General features: G+C 43.6%; 1 protein-coding gene across 5 annotated transcripts in view; it reads left to right on the top strand.

The window, feature by feature from the left end:
• LOC139442323 (UTP--glucose-1-phosphate uridylyltransferase-like) overlaps positions 1-20,268 on the top strand; it is a 105,670-nt gene that overhangs the window by 76,738 nt on the left and 8,664 nt on the right. For all 5 annotated transcript variants that reach the window (XM_071223117.1, XM_071223115.1, XM_071223116.1 and 2 more), the window contains 9 exons: positions 3,371-3,504; positions 7,568-7,636; positions 9,852-9,985; positions 11,982-12,070; positions 14,580-14,648; positions 15,286-15,317; positions 16,625-16,721; positions 18,796-18,874; positions 19,654-19,817. In XM_071223117.1, coding sequence (XP_071079218.1) covers positions 3,371-3,504; positions 7,568-7,636; positions 9,852-9,985; positions 11,982-12,070; positions 14,580-14,648; positions 15,286-15,317; positions 16,625-16,721; positions 18,796-18,874; positions 19,654-19,817 — 867 coding nt within the window. The remainder of the gene's footprint in view (positions 1-3,370; positions 3,505-7,567; positions 7,637-9,851; positions 9,986-11,981; positions 12,071-14,579; positions 14,649-15,285; positions 15,318-16,624; positions 16,722-18,795; positions 18,875-19,653; positions 19,818-20,268) is intronic.

A 20,268-nucleotide genomic window follows, 5' to 3' on the forward strand; every position in this document is an offset into this window, starting at 1 on the left:
ATCAGTGGGTCAGATTGCCCTGGGAGTCTACTACCAAAGCATGTGATAGGCCCGATCAGTGGGTCAGAGTGACCTGGGAGTCTACAACCAAAGCATGTTACAGGCCCGATCAATTGGTCAGAGTGCCCTGGGAGTGTACAACCAAAGCATGTGATACGCCCAATCAGTGAGTCAGAGTGCCCTGGGAGATAAACAACCAAAGCATGTGACAGGCCCGATCAGTGGGTCAGAGTGCCCTGGGAGAGTACAACCAAAGCATGTGACAGGCCCGATCAGTGGGTCAGAGTGCCCTGGGAGTCTACTACCAAAGCATGTGACAGGCCCGATCAGTGGGTCAGAGTGCCCTGGGGGTCTACAACCAAAGCATGTGACAGGCCCGATCAGTGGGTCAGAGTGACCTGGGAGAGAACAACCAAAGCATGTGACAGGCCCGATCAGTGGGTCAGAGTGCCCTGGGAGTCTACAACCAAAGCATGTGACAGGCCCGATCAGTGGGTCAGAGTGCCCTGGGAGTCTACAACCAAAGCATGTGACAGGCCCGATCAATTGGTCAGAGTGCCCTGGGAATGTACAACCAAAGCACGTGAGAGGCCCGATCAGTGGGTCAGAGTGCCCTGGGAGTCTACAACCAAAGCATGTGACAGGCCCGATCAGTGGGTCAGAGTGCCCTGGGAGATAAACAACCAAAACATGTGACAGGCCCGATCAGTGGGTCAGATTGCCCTGGGAGTCTACTACCAAAGCATGTGATAGGCCCGATCAGTGGGTCAGAGTGACCTGGGAGTCTACAACCAAAGCATGTTACAGGCCCGATCAATTGGTCAGAGTGCCCTGGGAGTGTACAACCAAAGCATGTGATACGCCCGATCAGTGAGTCAGAGTGCCCTGGGAGATAAACAACCAAAGCATGTGACAGGCCCGATCAGTGGGTCAGAGTGCCCTGGGAGAGTACAACCAAAGCATGTGACAGGCCCGATCAATTGGTCAGAGTGCCCTGGGAGTGTACAACCAAAGCATGTGACAGGCCCGATCAGTGGGTCAGAGTGCCCTGGGAGAGAACAACCAAAGCATGTGACAGGCCCGATCACTGGGTCAGAGTGCCCTGGGGGTCTACAACCAAAGCACGTGACAATCCCGATCAGTGGGTCAGAGTGCCCTGGGAGTGTACAACCAAAGCATGCAATAGGCCCGATCACTGGGTCAGAGTGCCCTGGGAGTCTACAACCAAAGCACGTGACAGGCCCGATCAATTGGTCAGAGTGCCCTGGGAGAGAACAACCAAAGCATGTGAAAGGCCCGATCAATTGGTCAGAGTGCCCTGGGGGTCTACAACCAAAGCACGTGACAGGCCCGATCAGTGGGTCAGAGTGCCCTGGGAGAGTACAACCAAAGCATGTGACAGGCCCGATCAGTGGGTCAGAGTGCCCTGGGAGTGTACAACCAAAGCACATGACAGGCCCGATCAATTGGTCAGAGTGCCCTGAGAGTCTACAACCAAAGCATGTGACAGGCCCGATCAATTGGTCAGAGTGCCCTGGGAGTACAACCAAAGCACGTGACAGGCCCGATCAGTGGGTCAGGGTGCCCTGGGAGTCTACAACCAAAGCATGTGACAGGCCCGATCAGTGGGTCAGGGTGCCCTGGGAGTCTACAACCAAAGCATGTGACAGGCCCGATCAATTGGTCAGAGTGCCCTGGGAGTCTACAACCAAAGCATGTGACAGGCCCGATCAGTGGGTCAGAGTGCCCTGGGAGATAAACAACCAAAGCATGTGACAGGCCCGATCAGTGGGTCAGAGTGCCCTGGGAGAGTACAACCAAAGCATGTGACAGGCCCGATCAATTTGTCAGAGTGCCCTGGGAGTCTACAACCAAAGCATGTGACAGGCCCGATCAGTGGGTCAGAGTGCCCTGGGAGTCTACAACCAAAGCATGTGACAGGCCCGATCAGTGGGTCAGAGTGCCCTGGGAGTCTACAACCAAAGCATGTGACAGGCCCGATCAATTGGTCAGAGTGCCCTGGGAGTACAACCAAAGCATGTGACAGGCCCGATCAGTGGGTCAGAGTGCCCTGGGAGATAAACAACCAAAGCATGTGACAGGCCCGATCAATTGGTCAGAGTGCCCTGGGAGAGTACAACCAAAGCATGTGACAGGCCCGATCAGTGGGTCAGAGTGCCCTGGGAGATAAACAACCGAAGCATGTGACAGGCCCGATCAGTGGGTCAGAGTGCCCTGGGAGTGTACAACCAAAGCATGTGACAGGCCCGATCAGTGGGTCAGAGTGCCCTGGGAGTACAACCAAAGCATGTGACAGGCCCGATCAGTGGGTCAGAGTGCCCTGGGAGATAAACAACCAAAGCACGTGACAGGCCCGATTAATTGGTCAGAGTGCCCTGGGGGTCTACAACCAAAGCACGTGACAGGCCCGATCAATTGGTCAGAGTGCCCTGGGAGAGAACAACCAAAGCATGTGAAAGGCCCGATCAATTGGTCAGAGTGCCCTGGGGGTCTACAACCAAAGCACGTGACAGGCCCGATCAGTGGGTCAGAGTGCCCTGGGAGAGAACAACCAAAGCATGTGACAGGCCCGATCACTGGGTCAGAGTGCCCTGGGGGTCTACAACCAAAGCACGTGACAATCCCGATCAATGGGTCAGAGTGCCCTGGGAGTGTACAACCAAAGCATGCAATAGGCCCGATCACTGGGTCAGAGTGCCCTGGGAGTCTACAACCAAAGCACGTGACAGGCCCGATCAATTGGTCAGAGTGCCCTGGGAGAGAACAACCAAAGCATGTGAAAGGCCCGATCAATTGGTCAGAGTGCCCTGGGGGTCTACAACCAAAGCACGTGACAGGCCCGATCAGTGGGTCAGAGTGCCCTGGGAGAGAACAACCAAAGCACGTGACAGGCCCGATCACTGGGTCAGAGTTCCCTGGGGGTCTACAACCAAAGCACGTGACAGGCCCGATCAGTGGGTCAGAGTGCCCTGGGAGTGTACAACCAAAGCATGCAATAGGCCCGATCACTGGGTCAGAGTGCCCTGGGGGTCTACAACCAAAGCACGTGACAGGCCTGATCAGTGGGTCAGAGTGCCCTGGGAGAGTACAACCAAAGCATGCAATAGGCCCGATCAGTGGGTCAGAGTGTACAACCAAAGATGTAATTAATTGGATAAAAATTCAGAATATTAGACTTTTCTTATTTAACCGAGAATATACATTAGTTTTACCTTACAGAAATGCTTTATTCAGTATAGTCATACATTATCAAACCGGTTTAGAGGTGTGTGTGTGATTGAAGTCAAAATAATTAGTCTTCAAAAACAAGAGAATGTGAAAATTAATTTTGTATTTCCTATATTTGCAGCATTTAAACAAAACCTACAACACAGATGTCCCGCTAGTATTGATGAATTCCTTCAACACCGACGAAGACACCGCCAAGGTGCTGAAGAAGTATGGACAGGTGAAAGTCAGTATCTACACCTTCAACCAAAGCAGGTAAGGAACAGCAATACATGGTTCTCAACTTCAGGGCTTTAAGTCTGCTGAAACAGGTAGGGGACTGAAAAGATTACCGTATTCGACATAATAGGCGCCCCGCTATGATAAGCGTCCACTGCGATATTTACTAATATATTGGCTAGTGAACAATCCCAATCAGCACCCCTTCCGGTTGATCAATGTACACAAGACTTATTTATTCGCGTATAATACGCACTCGTGTGTTATATCACCCTTAATTATGGGCAATTAGATTCTGGAAAAATTTATCTGTCGTATGTAAATATTTCAGGCTGTTAGCATAAACCACGAAAGTTACGATCTTTCAACTCAAAATAATATTCTAATAAGCGCCCCCTATTTCTAATTTTGAGAGCGCCCTGGGTGCTTATTATGTTGAAGACGGTAGTCTAGTTTAGACAGAGGTCCAGATTAGTGAGAGTTTACCAGTTCTCCAGTCATGTTTTGGTAGATTCCACTGTATATTGTCCAGTACTCTATTTTTAACGACATCTATTTTCGAACAGCCGTATTTTGATATTTATTTGTCGCTATAACGAGAGGTGTGACGTCATCAAAACTGCCGCTTCGAGAGTGCACGCGTTCAGCCTGTCAACATTTGGCTCATGTGAAGTACTGTCCACCTGTCAAAACATTTACGAACAGCCGTATTTGATATTTTTTTGTCGCTATAACGAGAGGTGTGACGTCATCAAAACTGCCGCTTCGAGAGTGCACGCGTTCAGCCTGTCAACATTTGGCTCATGTGAAGTACTGTACACCTGTCAAAATATTTACGAACAGCCGTATTTGATATTTTTTTGTCGCTATAACGAGAGGTGTGACGTCATCAAAACACGCGTTCAGCCTGTCAACATTTGGTTCATGTGAAGTACAGTACACCATTCGTCACCACTCGCCCCTTTCCGTAACCTGTAAGAAGACTCGTCACCCTATCGATGAATGTTACGTGTGAAAATACGACAAACCAATCAGAATGCACGTATGATTTCAAGTTCTTCGTCAAAGAATCCCTCAGAAATGATTTTTGATTTGACATATGTCTTGCATCTAAAAATATACCCAAGACACAGTTAACTGTGTTCAATCATCCTGTGTAATTCCGCACATCCCGATGTGCTTTAAATTGCATCTGAAATATATATAATATATGGGTAATATATGTGAACTATTTGGCAACGACTTGACAATTGTTTTAGGTATGCCCGTTTGCGTTAAGACGGAACCCGGTCGCAAAAATGGCCACGAGGGGGGCACGAGTTGCTATTCGTCTTGTCCCGGAATAACACGAGTTGGTCACGGATATACTGTACACCTGTCAGAACATTATGTCGTCATTCAGAATATTGGCGCCTGTGTCATGATAAAAGGAAGAGTAAAATAGTGTGAACACTATAATTTGACAAATATGAATATTTTGTGAATAGATTTCAAACTTTCAATTACTTTTTGAGCTTTAATGGCGACCTGCAAGAATTATGTTGAGAAATGTGCACCAAAACATGTCTGTTCATTCATGGAAACCCTGCTAAAGTATAAAATCATTGAGGTGTTCGAAAATAGGTGTGCACTCGAATGCTGCAGAAGTTTACAGACGAGGCAATGGAGGTCACGCATTTTATCAAGGATTTTTTTTCTTTGAATGTAGCTGAATTCTTTTGCTGGAGACATCACCTACTGGTTTGAAGCAGAATTTGAGTTTTGATTCACTCATCCCTCGAAATATCAGCAATGCAATCTTAACTGTTTGAAATTAGGGTACGTCAGGATATAAACATCTGCATATATCCGTTCCAAAGAATTCCCAGTGTCTTAGCCAATTCTGACTTATTTTTTCTCCCTAAAAGGTTTTTGATTTCTTTGATATGCCCACATGTTTCAGCAAAAAGCAGACAAGTACAAAATGGCAGTATCACATGACCATCACATGACCATCACATGCACAACTAACCTTGACCTTTTTTAGAGAAAGGCTAGTGACCTCCACAGCAAGCATGCCATTAATGGCACCAAACATTTTGTACGACACAAAAGCATACACTGACAAATACCTATGTCCCACAACTGTATGTTCTGGGGGCTTTTTTTTAAAGTGATATTTTGATATTGTTTTTTGAGCATGCTCTTAAATACTCCCAGTGCGCATGTTTGGCTCTCTAAACGCCTTCCCCTTCCTCTTGTGTACATCAGACTGTGGGAGGTCCATTTCTCCTTATGATGACATATTTTTTTCATATAATTAGATTTTTTTAATGTGTCCTCTGTATTCATGCAAACAATATTTGAACATCAGTGCTGACAGTGACTTTTGTCTTTCTTGACATTTTCCACTGTTAACTATATATCCGGGTGAGCTACAGTGCCTTGAAAATATTTATTCAAGTCACTCGATGAGATAAACATGTTATTTGACAAGAAAATACAAATATCTTCTATGAAGGCATCTTCCTGAGGCAAGGGAGTTAACTGACTATAAAAGTCCAGTTTCCACCCTTGCCAAACTAGGCTGGAATTATGGAGTTATATTTTGGATGGAATAACAAGTCTATGCATAGTCCAATCAAAATCGCATAACGAAATCGACATCCAGTTCGTAAAGTGACGTGCAAATTTCGATCAAATGCAGGATTTGCAAAGCATGTGTACCGCCAGCTCAGCATCAACAGATGTTTTATAAATCTTTTAATGTTTTTAATCAAGGTGCTCACACGATTTGATGCACTTTATCACAATATAGATCTTGATTATCGATCAGATCGCCTTGACTGGGCGTCACCAGTTCGTTTGAAGCAAATGCAAATGCCGTAACTATAAGCGATGGAATCTGATTGAGGTACATAGAAGGGACACAACTCATACCCAGTAATAGCCACTGGGGGCGCTACGATCAAGCCCAGGAATTCCACCCCAGTTCAACTAGAAGGGAACCAGGGCCCACTTGCACCAAGCGATCTTAGCGCTAAGACTATTGTAAGCCTATGTTAAAGTATGGAAGTTACGATCATCTTAGCGCTAAGATCGCTTTGTGCAAGTGGCACCTGGACTTTTATGGTCAGTTAACGCCCTTGCCTCGGGTATATCAATAAAGGACAATAAAATTATTCATGTTTACATGTCTAGAATAAACAGTAAACAGTGTATTAGTGTGATGTTCTGTGTTAGATGGTATCTTAGCGTTCCCTGTGGCTTCTTGTTTAGAGAAACGCTTGAGGTGCTTACAACACGATAAAAGTGCTTTGATACAACTTGAAACACTAGAGGGCGTAATGGGAGTGCAAGGCCTGGCTTCACTGTTTAAAGCCATATGTCTTTCCATATTCTATTGGAGATTTTATATGAATAGAGATATTGTTCTGAAGAATAAATTTCTTTAAGGTTTTAGAATTCAGCGGAGTATACTTAATTTGTCTCGTAAACAAACATTGCCACCAATAATGCATGTGCAGCAGGATTGCATCTATGTGATCACTGTCAGATGTTCAATTTAGTAATGAATTAAAAACTATTGATTTTCTTTCACTAAATGCGTATATTTCTTATTAGTGATAGATCAGTTGTCCACTGAACACTTCATATAGCTAAAATGGATAGAATTATCATTAAACAGGACGCATGTTATCACATAGGAGCGGGCCACTGTAACTTGATAATGCCCTCATATTGCTTGACGACGGGCCATTATCACGCCCATTGTTTGGTGACGTCATAGGGACAGGATAGGTGACATCACGTTCAATAGTGACGTCATCTGGTTTGTTCTGTGACGTTTCCATATTTGTAAAAGTAGGTCAGTGACATTCGTGTTGATTGCAGTAAATGTTTCAGAACCGATATTGTTGTTTCTTTTTATTTGATAACAAATTCCATCCATTTTAGCTATATTAACGGTAACACTATTTTTCAGGGCATTATCATTTCCAGGAGCCCTCAGTCTTTTCAACTGCCCTTCATCGGGCAGTTAATGGAAGACCTCAGGCTTCTGCAATGATAATGCCCTGAAAAAGAGCATAACCCTTATAATGTGTGTGTTCTGTTTCAGATATCCAAGGATCAACCGAGAGTCCCTACTGCCTGTCTCTCTTAATTTTGGCGCTGAGAGCCAGGACGGGTATGTACCATATATCGCTGTGGGGGGCTTCCAAGGGGGGTCGTCTGAAGAGTTTTTATGTTTTCTCCCCACAACACAAAGACATTTCTATGAGCACTTAACTCAGGAAATACCATGTCAACAAATCCCTACTCAAGTAGGGGGCACCGATGGCCCAGTCGTCTACGGCACCGCTATTCGCTGTGCAGAGTTGCGTCCCTTGGGCTCGCCAGAAACCTATGATTGTTGGTTCGAATCCCGGTTCGCCCCAATTATGTTTCTAGGTTTGTCAGCACCATACCCATGCTCGTGGGTTTCACCGAAGTGGTAAACGTCTGAGACCTGCATCACTTTGGGCTTTCCTCTCACATTAAGCTGAAACTCTGTGATATAACTGGAATACCACTCACTCACTACGAATAGGTCAAGAGACGCTTGAGACAACTAAATGAGGGTGCCAACCCCCCTTTTGGAACGATGGATGCCGATCCCTGTGAAAGGGTATTCCAGATGCCACAGTGCAGTAAGCTGGATGCCATGAAATGTTTACCTGGTGCAAGGATGCCAATATTTCAATTTTGAAATTCATTTTCCGTCTTTTTTATTGCAGTGAGTGACAAATCAATAACATATTTAGCCCTAAGCTTATGAGCACACATTTTATGTGAAAATATCTGTCTAATGTACTTGTACCAGCTGCGACCGCCTCCGTGGTCTCATGGTAGAGCATCCGCCCGGAGAGCGGAAGGTCCAGGGTTCGATCCCTGGCCGCGTCATACCAAAAGACGTTAAAAGATGGTACTCGTTGTTACCCTGTCTGGCGCTCGGCATTAAGGGGCTAAAACAAGGACTGGTCGGCTCGGAGTCAGTATACTGTGTCTGAGTGGGGTATTCATGTTAAACTGCAGCATGGTATCTCAGTGAGCTAGCACTATAAATCGGCATCAGTCCGGACTAGTACAAGCAGCCACACACACACACACACACACACACACACACACAAACACAAACACACACACACACACACACACACACAGCGGAAGATCACAAACCAGAGGGGTCCCAGGTTAGAACTGTTACCTAGCAACCAATGATGGTTGTAGGTGACTTAATGGAAGAAGTTGTCAGGCCTGTTTGTTTCAACGTGACCCGACATTGTTGATTGTTGCTCATAATATCAATCACTGGATTTTTTGGTCCAGACTGGAATATTAACAGGCCTCTTTCACGTAGCTAGAATAGTGCAGAAACAATAGAATTAAACAACAAAAATGCAACAGCAACACACGCGCACACACGCACACACACAAGTACACTTTGGAGCATGCGCACGCACATGCACACACACTCATATATACATGTGTGTATTCATTTGGGCTACCTGGGTACCCATCCCCCTATTACCTGACCCTACCCGTGTACCCGCTGTAGGTCTCAAGGTGAGGGTACAAACTGTCCGATTGGGGATAGTTTGACCTTAGCTCTGTTGAAATGTGTTTAGATACATGTATAAAAAGATCTGGTGTATACACTGAAGTTGACTGAAGTTTTATTTTTATTCAAACATATAAAAGTCAAAAGGAATGGGTGTAGTAGTCAGAAAGAACTGCGAACATTAGTGACTTGTAGGTTAAACATAGAGTTCTGAATAATTATTGTCATTACACAATATATCACCTGACTAACCACAGGTCCGGCTAGTCCTGTGGGTGCCCGGGTCCTACTCAGTACCCCCCGACCCGGGTTTGAGTTACCCGTCCCAGCCCTGGTATTCATGATAGACACAATTTTTATGGATAACAACTTCTTTAATACTGTAAAAGGCGACGTTTCGGTATAGATCCTTATACCGTTGTCAAGCAAGGAAGAATCTATACCCAGGCTCACTCACTTTGTCAGCAACAGCTGGTGTGAGTGACAGGAAGAATCTATACCCAGGCTCACTCACTTTGTCAGCAACAGCTGGTGTGAGTGACAGGAAGAATCTATACCCAGGCTCACTCACTTTGTCAGCAACAGCTGGTGTGAGTGACAGGAAGAATCTATACCCAGGCTCACTCACTTTGTCAGCAACAGCTTGACAACGGTATAAGGATCTATACCGAAACGTCGCCTTTTACAGTATTAAAGAAGTTGTTATCCATAAAAATTGTGTCTATCTTGTCATCCGTCAACTTCTAAGTAATGCCTATCAAAAAATTCCTGGTATTCATGATTGTGATTGTTTGTGTTACAGGTGGTATCCCCCCGGCCACGGGGATGTTTACCTCAGTTTCTACAACTCCGGGCTGTTGGATGAGTTTATAAAGGCAGGGAAGAAGTATGTGTTCGTCTCCAACATCGATAACCTGGGTGCAACTGTCGACCTTAGTATCCTTTGTCAGCAACAGCTGGTGTGAGTGACAGGATGAATCTATACCCAGGCTCACTAACTTTGTCAGCAACAGCTGGTGTGAGTGACAGGCAGAATCTATATCCAGGCTCACTAACTTTGTCAGCAACAGCTGGTGTGAGTGACAGGAAGAATCTATACCCAGGCTCACTAACTTTGTTAGCAACAGCTGGTGTGAGTGACAGGAAGAATCTATACCCAGGCTCACTCACTTTGTCAGCATCAGCTGGTGTGAGTGACAGGAAGAATCCATACCCAGGCTCACTCACTTTGTCAGCAACAGCTGGTGTGAGTGACAGGAAGAATCTATACCCAGGCTCACTCACTTTGTCAGCATCAGCTGGTGTGAGTGACAGGAAGACAGGAAGAATCTATACCCAGGCTCACTCACTTTGTCAGCAACAGCTGGTGTGAGTGACAGGAAGAATCTATACCCAGGCTCACTCACTTTGTCAGCAACAGCTGGTGTGAGTGACAGGCAGAATCTATACCCAGGCTCACTCACTTTGTCAGCAACAGCTGGTGTGAGTGACAGGCAGAATCTATACCCAGGCTCACTCACTTTGTCAGCAACAGCTGGTGTGAGTGACAGGCAGAATCTATATCCAGGCTCACTAACTTTGTCAGCAACAGCTGGTGTGAGTGACAGGCAGAATCTATACCCAGGCTCACTAACTTTGTCAGCAACAGCTGGTGTGAGTGACAGGCAGAATCTATACCCAGGCTCACTAACTTTGTCAGCAACAGCTGGTGTGAGTGACAGGCAGAATCTATACCCAGGCTCACTCACTTTGTCAGCAACAGCTGGTGTGAGTGACAGGAAGAATCTATACCCAGGCTCACTCACTTTGTCAGCATCAGCTGGTGTGAGTGACAGGAAGAATCTATACCCAGGCTCACTAACTTTGTCAGCAACAGCTGGTGTGAGTGACAGGCAGAATCTATACCCAGGCTCACTCACTTTGTCAGCAACAGCTGGTGTGAGTGACAGGCAGAATCCATACCCAGGCTCACTCACTTTGTCAGCAACAGCTGGTGTGAGTGACAGGAAGAATCTATACCCAGGCTCACTCACTTTGTCAGCAACAGCTGGTGTGAGTGACAGGAAAACAGGAAGAATCTATACCCAGGCTCACTCACTTTGTCAGCAACAGCTGGTGTGAGTGACAGGAAGAATCTATACCCAGGCTCACTAACTTTGTCAGCAACAGCTGGTGTGAGTGACAGGCAGAATCTATACCCAGGCTCACTCACTTTGTTAGCAACAGCTGGTGTGAGTGACAGGCAGAATCTATACCCAGACTTATGCACTTTTCAGACTATCACAGGGTTCAGACTGATGCTCTTTTCAGAGCAACAGGGTTCAGACTAATGCTCTTTCCAGACTTACAAGGTTCAGACTAATGCTCTTTCCAGACTAACAGGGTTCAGACTAATGGTCTTTCCAGACTAACAGGGTTCAGACTAATGCTCTTTCAAGACAAACAGGGTTCAGACTAATGCTCTTTCCAGACTAACAGGGTTCAGACTAATGGTCTTTCCAGACCAACAGGGTTCAGACTAATGCTCTTTCCAGACTAACAGGGTTCAGACTAATGCTCTTTCCAGACAAACAGGGTTCAGACTAATGCTCTTTCCAGACTAACAGGGTTCAGACCAATGCTCTTTCCAGACAAACAGGGTTCAGACTAATGCTCTTTCCAGACTTACAAGGTTCAGACTAATGCTCTTTCCAGACAAACAAGGTTCAGACTAATGCTCTTTCCAGACTAACGGGGTTCAGTCTAATGCTCTTTCCAGACTAACAGGGTTCAGACCAATGTGGTTTAGATAGACGCTCCTCACAGTTTTGTTTGTTGGAAAGTAAGAAATGTAACTAACATCTTCGCCACTGTATCTACTAACACCACATTGTATGATTTCATGATAAATCTTTATAATAGACACATTGGTTTGGACCTTAACCAGTGTAAGATATCCTGAATTTCCTTCTGAAACCAGAGAATGGCCCAGCTCCAGAGTTTGTGATGGAGGTTACCGACAAGACCAGGGCTGATGTCAAGGTAGACAACTCTTGATTGTCAGTCTCACAGCAACCAGACACCCTCCAAACAAAATTGGTCTTGATGCAATCCTCATCGACACTGTGTCTATCCAGGGTGTTATATCTCCATGCTATTATCATAATAGTAGTAAGATAGATACATAAGACTCATTCGTCACCTAATTGGGACCTTTTCAAATGTCACAATGCTCAAAATACAAAATAGCCATCCATTCAAATGCATCTTCCCTAGGCAAGGGAGTTAACTTACTATAGAAGTCCAGTTTCCACCATAGCATAAAGGGGCGGTCGGGTAGCCTAGTGGTTAAAGCGTTCGCTCGTCACGCCGAAGACCCGGGTTCGATTCCCGACATGGGTACAATGTGTGAAGCCCATTTCTGGTGTCCCTCGGCGTGATATTGCTGGAATATTGCTAAAAGCGGCGTAAAACCATACTCACTCACTCACTCACTCCACCATAGCATAACTAGGCTGGAATTATAGAGTTATATTTTAACTGGACATACGAGTCTATGCATAGTCCAATGATGATGATGTTGGAGGGTTAAGGAGCGCTTCCTTATAGTCCAATCAAAATCGCGTCACGAAATCAGCGTCCGTTTCAGGAACAGCCGTGCAGATTGTGGTCAATTACAATATGGATCTTGATTATCAATCAGATCATCTTCACTGGGGACACCATTTTATTTGAAGCAAATGCAAGTGACATGAGCTGTAGAATCTGGTTGATCACTAGGAGGGGCAAGCTCCACACAGTGATAGCCTGTTCGCGGAGCTCTCTATACTATCGCTGCCACCAGTCAAAACTCCCCACTGTGAATAGGTGGCCACAACCATGCTTGGAGTTGAACTCACAACCGAATGATCGTTATGTTTACAAACAAATGACGACTTTTGTGACGCCGAAAACACTTATCGCTGCTAAATTACTTTCTTCGTTTGTCAATTTGAATTTCTGTTTCATTAAAACTATCGTGTTATTGATATGGTAAGAATGCAAGGGAGAAGTTGGTTGATTTTCCGTTAGTCTGCAATCTCGAACCAATCTGATTATCAAAACAAGAAAGTAAATTCATCGTCGTAAACTTTTTCAAATTGAAATATGATGGCATTCCCAAAGACATAAACAAAAGTATAAACGTTACTACATATGGGGTTGGAGGTCAAATATCAAGATTCTTGTAATGGCCACGCCCACACTGGTGGCAGCGATGTTACTGAGAGTGTAACTAAGGTGTCACACACTGGGAAGGAGCTTGTAGGAGGGACATAGAAGGGACATAACTCCTGATAGCAACTGGTGGTACTACGATGAACCCAAAAATTCCAGCCTAGTTCGGCAAGGGTGGAAACTGGACTTTTATAGTCAGTTAACTCCCTTGCCTTGGGAGGATGAGTCAAATTATTTACATAAACAAGACAAATTCAGTGATGGAGCGAGATGGAGAAGATGACATCACTTTCCAAAGAAAGTTATGGTGGCGATTGGTCCAGGAAATTTATCAAAACAGAAGGGCGATATAATACACTGGATGATCAAGCATGCCTTATCAAGTAAAGTAGGATTCCTATAGTAAAGCATTTCATTACTTTGATTAAAAGACTTTTTAAATAAAAATAAGAAGAGAATGGAAATTGCAAAAAATATATTTATCAAAGTGAATTCTCATTTGTATGGTCTTTTAAGATGAGTCAAAACAGTTTCCCCCTTTCCATAGAAATCTACTTTTGAAGTTTTTCTGTTACTGACAGGGGGGACCCGTGAAGATCCGGGGTAGAATAGGTCTTCAGCAACCCATGCTTGCCCTGAAAGGCGACTATGCTTGTCGTAAGAGGCGACATATGGGATCGGGTGGTCAGGCTCGCTGACTTGGTTGATGCATATCATCGTATCCCAATTGCGTGGATCGATGATCATGATATTAATCACTGGATTGTCTGGTCCAGACTCGATTATTTACAGACCGCCGTCATAAAGCTGGAATATTGCTGAGTGCGGCTTTAAACAACAAACCAAACCAAACCAAAATACTGACTGTGGGGAAATAGACTTCATTATGAATCTAATTTTTATTTATCGTTGTGAAATTTTGGATGAGGGAAAACTCTGATAGGATACAGCATATGGTGAGCCTTGTTCCATGTCAACCTGAAACTGATTTCTTTCCCTTACTCTTACTGAGTCTTAGGTCTTCAGCAACCCACGCTTGTTGTAAATGGCGACTATGCTTGTCGTAAGAGGCGACTAACGGGATCGGGTGGTCCGGCTCGCTGACTTGGTTGATGCATGTCATCGATCACAATTGCGTGGATCAATGCTCATGATATTAATCACTGGGTTGTCTGGTCCAGACTCGATTATTAACAGACCAACGTCATAAAGCTGGAATAATGCTGAGTGCGGCGTTAAACAACAAACCAAACCAAACCAAAATACTGACTGTGGGGAAAAAGACTTCATTATGAATCTAATCAACCTTCCCTTACTCTTACACTTGACACTTCAGGGCGGGACGCTTGTGGAGTATGAGGGCAAGACTCGGTTGCTGGAAATTGCCCAAGTCCCTAAAGAACATGTAAGTAGTCATGTCTGTTCCAGGTGTAGGGGAGGCGGTCAGGTAGCCTAGTGGTTAAAGCATTCGCTTGTCCTTTCTGAAGACCAGGTTCGTTTCCCAACATTGGTACAATGTGTGAAGCCCATTTCTGGTGTCCCCCGCTGAGAAATTGCTGGAATACTGCTAAAAGCAGTGTAAAACCATGATACTCACTCACTCCAGGTGTGAGGTACCGACCATTTTATATCATCGGGGGGATGTGTGTGTGGGATATTATATTATAAAAGGCCATTGTCACACCCGTTGTTAGGTGACGTCATGGGGATAGGGAAAGGTGACATCACGTTCAGTAGTGACGTCTGGTTTGTTCTATAACGTTTCCATATTTGTAAAAGTGGGTCAGTGACATTCGTGTTGGTTGCACTAAATGTTTCAAAACTGATATTGTTTATTTTTATTCCATAACAAATTCTATCCATTTTAGCTATAATAACAGGAATGCTCTTTTTCAAGGCATTATCATTTGCAGAAGCCCTCAGTCTTTTCAACTGCCCTCCTTCGTCAGACAGTTAATGGAAGACCTCGGGCTTCTTCAAATGATGATGCCCTGAAAAATAGCGTTACTCTTATATTAACAAACAATCTCCTTATTCCACAGGTTGATGAATTCAAGAGTGTAAGCAAATTCAAGTAAGTAAACGAAACAGGAGAAAAATGTCTTCTAATAAGAAATCCATATACAATCAGGGTTACCGTATTCAAGGTAATAAGCGCCAAGGGCACTCTCAAAATTAGAAATAGGGGGCTCTTATTAGAATATTATTTTGGAGTTGAAAGATAAATTTCGTGGTTTATGCTGACAGCCTGAAATATTTATGTACGACAGATATATTTTTCAAGAATTTAATTGCCAATAATAAAGGGTAATATAACACACAAGTGCGTATTATACGCGAATAGGGGAAGAAAGCGGTGCGTATTATATGCGAATAGGGTTCGGAAGGGGTGCTAATTGGGATTGTTCACTAGCCAATATATCAGCAAATCTCGACATGGGTCCTTATTAGAGCGGGGCGCTTATTACGTCGAATATGGTAATGTGAAATTTCACTTGTAACCACAACATAGTCAGTTTTTGATATTTCTAGGTGATAATATGACATTGTAGGTTTTTTATTTTTCGAAGTAATAAAAGTGATATTTGACACATAGACTACTTGGTAAGATGGAGTTTCAGAGTTATCTGACCTTGTTGACTGTGGCGACATATCCACAAACATTGGTTAGTCAGCCCTGGGAGCCGTTGTACAAAACAACCTTAGCGTTAAGACTGTCCTAAGCCTATGTTAAAGTATGGGAGATTTGTACAACGGGACCCTGGACTCAAACAATATCTGCTTCTACTTTCTAATCCATCCAAAATTAAATGGGCGAATATAGAAAGTTACATTGTATCTATTTCATTTTTATTCTTGGCTTTTGTTTCTAATCAGTCCTTCCATATACCACTGTATGAAGTCTCCCTCACAATCACAATATAACACATTCGTGACCAACTCGTGTTATTCCGGGAAAAGCCGAATAGCGACTCGTGCCCCTCTCATGGCCATTGTTGCGACCGGGTTCCGTCTTAGCGCAAACGGGCATACCTAAAATAATTGTCAACTCGTTGCGTAATGGTTCACATATATTTCTCCATATATTATATATATTTCAGATGTAATTTAAAGCACATCAGGACATGCGGAATTATACAGTATGATTGAACACATTTAACTGTGCCTTGGGTATATTTTTAGATGCAAGACATATGTAAAATCAAAAATTATTTCTGAGGGATTCTTTGACGAAGAACTTGAAATCATACGCGCATTCTGATTGGTTTGTCGTATTTTCGCACATAACATTCATCGATAGAGGGACGAGTCTTCTTGCAGGTTACGGAAAGGGGCGAGTGGTGACGAATGAATATAACGGTGTCCCACTTTTTCTTCCAGGATTTTCAATACGAACAACTTATGGATGAATCTAGAGGCTATCAAGAGGGTAATAGAAGAGAAAACGCTGCACATGGAGATCATTGTCAACCCAAAGGTAGAGGCGATTACCTTGTATTTCATTCCACATTGCATCTGTATTAAAGTGATAAATGGCATAGACCTGCATCACTTCAGGCTTTTCTCCCTCATCAAGCTTGCATGCCATGACAAACAGAAATACTGTTCACAATGGTGTTAAACCTCACTCACTCACTCACTCACTCACGTTGAGAAACGTCAGAGTGTTTGACTGCATGATTGTTCACGAATATCCTCACTACAGCCCATTCTAATGAACAAACCGAAGAAATGCACATCCAAACTATCTGTGTCTGGGCTGACAGTGACCGTTTACTGCAGTCTATGAATTTACCTTAGAGTCAGTTTGACACATCTTTAATCACCTTTCAATGATCGGCCAGTTGATCAATGATGACTGACATATTTATATAAACCGCCACTGGTTCATTAGCAACTTCGGAAATCTCTCAATCAAGCTCCGACGTTCATACAGTTTGGTCCTCACTCTATAAAGGTTTATGCTCCAATAAACTCACACAAAGTAAGACTACTGGGAAACTTAACCAGGATTTGAAGTAATTAAGCCAGGGTATATTTACCTGTGTACATCTAGAGAAGTTTACCTTTGATACTAGTCTGTATGGGAAGAAATTCCCCTTGTTACAAAATGAATGAGGATTTTAAATATTGAGATTTCCATTTGTGTATTTTGGTGAAATTTCAAGCATCTAGGATTTTTTTACACCTTCATCTACATATTCCAGCCTTTTACAGGACATATATAAATAGACCCGTGAAGATCTGGTAGAGAATAGGTCTTTAGCAACCCATGCTTGCCGTGAGAGGCGACTAACGGGATCGGGTGGTCAGGCTCGCTGACATGGTTGATGCATATCATCGTATCCCTATTGCGTGGATCGATGCTCATGTTGTCAATCACTGGATTGTCTGGTCAAGACTCGATTATTTACAGACCGCCGTCATGTAGCTGGAATATTGTTGAGTGTGGCGTTAAGCAACAAACAAACAAACAAACAAACAAACATGTCTGAAAGTTATTCCTGGTGTTGAACTGTTTGTGTTCCTGCTTGGTAGAACTGGTCCCCAGTGTCCCGAGTTTGTCAAGCAATGGGGGTACAATGTGTGAAGCCCATTTCTGGTGTCCCCTGCTGTGATATTGCTGGAATATTGCTAAAAGTGGCGTAAAACCAAACTCACTCACTCACTCACTCAAGCAATGGAGGAGGTCATGTCAACATGTCCCTATGGCGTTTACCTTTGCTTGTCCTTACTGGTTTGCCTGATCTGATTATTTAGAGGTTGACAAAGTAGACACAATTTATAGATAACAACTTCTTTATTTACTGTAAAGGCATCGTTACGGTATAGATCCTCATACTGTTGTCAAGCAAGGTCTCTACAGTAAATAAAGAAGTTGTTATCCATAAATTGTATCTTCGTTGTCACCAATCAACTTCCAAATTTTATTTAGAGGTTGCCTTGATATTCTTGGAATATCAATCTCATTATAATCAGATCTTAGTTCTCGCTGCCGCTAAACAAAGATCGGAGGACATCCCATTACGGGTCACGTCAGAATGACCTTTCATCCGACCAATCAGAGCGTCCCTTACCAGATCATGAAAGTGACAGTCGGAATATGATTTCAAATCATGCAACCTCGAAAACTTTAAAACGGGTATTCCGAACGATAGTTACAAGCTTAACGACTGAATCTATACAATCTACACCATATATTAGCCATTCTAGAATGTTCTTTTGTTCAGGTTTCAAATTTTTAAGCGAGAATTTGTAAAAATATGTTTCGAAGCGTAGTCGCCAATTTGAAATTAGTGCAGTAAAGCACGAGAAAGCTACCTTCTGATTGGCTAATGTCAGAGTTAGCGAAAGGTCGGTCTGACGAGACCCGTTAAATGTTGTCCTCAGATCTTTGTTTACAGCAGCGAGATATCTAATTTTAATGAGATTGTTGTAATATTGACTGCAGTTGGCAGAATTCACTGCTATTGGTGCCTCCAGTACCACTATGTATGTATTTGGAAGGTGTGTCTGTGTGTGTCAAGTATCTGACTCTGCTTCTAACCCAGACTCTGGACAATGGCACCAATGTTATACAACTGGAGACAGCAGTGGGAGCTGCCATCAAGAGCTTTGAAGGAGCAATAGGTAACCATAGAAACTGCCTCTTGTCAACGTATGTTTTCATATTACAGAGCTACATATAAGCACCGTATTTGCGTAAGATACCCCAAAAAAATATTCAAAACCTAATTACTTTCATTTAACATGCATACAGAAACGCATGCATTAAATGAAAAACTCAAATATATGAAATAATCACGCGTAAATACCCAATGAAGCGTTTTCAGCATGAGTGCAAAGGAGTGACTTTCTGAAACGCAATTACGAGCTAATTTAGTTTCCGAGTCAAACCTATATATTTAGAACAGTTATATGCTTCTAAAAAATTATTTCCTTTTTTTTTTAAATCTTAAAATGTTCACTAATTTTGGGAAAAAAACGAATAGAGTGATGATAAGATGAGTGAAAAAATACCAGTTATCCGATGAAAAATGGAATAACCCAATTAAAATAGAAACCCTAGAGTAAAAATGCAATTGCTGAAAAACTTATCTTGAGCTCTGCATATTCTTTAGTCTTTGTGGGGACACAGATGACCCAGTCTTCAGGGGCACAATTCACTGTACAGAGTTGTGTCCCTTGGGCACGCCAGGATCCTGCTTCACCCTGATTGGGTGCTCATGGGTTTCATAAGTGGTAAACGTCTGAGATAAACATTGTACTTAGAATTATTTATTTACAATCTGATTATTGCTTTGGTCACTGGTTGAATCTGTAAAAGTCTGTAAAAGTTTAACCTTGGTTATGTATTAATATGTTTTTCCGCTTGTCCCTGTATTTCATATATGATTAAATGTATCAAGGTATTAACGTCCCGAGGAGTCGTTTCCTTCCCGTGAAGACGACTTCAGACTTGCTGATAGTGATGAGCAACTTGTACCACATGAAGACAGGAGCGCTGGAGATGAGCCCGAAACGATGCTTCCCAACTGTGCCCCTGGTCAAACTGGGAACAAACTTCACAAAGGTGGGCCCTTAGGACAATCTACAAACATCATTTGAAGCTCCTTAAATCTTGGACGCGTGAAGATTCCGGGGTAGAATAGGTCTCCAGCAACCCATGCTTGTCGTAAAAGGCGACTAATGGGATTGGGTGGTCAGGCTCGCTGACTTGGTTGATGCACGTCATCAATCTCAATTGCTTGGATTGATGCTCATGATATTAATCACTGGATTGTCTGGTCCAGACTCGATTATTTACAGACCGCCGTCATATAGTTTGAATATTACTGAGTGTGGCGTTCAACAACAAACCAACCAACCAACCAACCAACCAACCAACCAACCTTAAATCTTGTCCTTATTTTTAGAACCCTCCATGTGAACCCAAGTTGCTAAGCAATCTCATTTAAATTATATCTTTTACTCTGATACAATGCCTCTCTGCATGAAGACCAGGCAACCCCTCCATTGGAGGT

The sequence above is a fragment of the Haliotis cracherodii genome, unplaced genomic scaffold (assembly GCF_022045235.1).
Source record: "Haliotis cracherodii isolate W230 unplaced genomic scaffold, xgHalCrac1.p SCAF_5, whole genome shotgun sequence".
Taxonomy (NCBI): Eukaryota; Metazoa; Mollusca; class Gastropoda; order Lepetellida; family Haliotidae; genus Haliotis; species Haliotis cracherodii.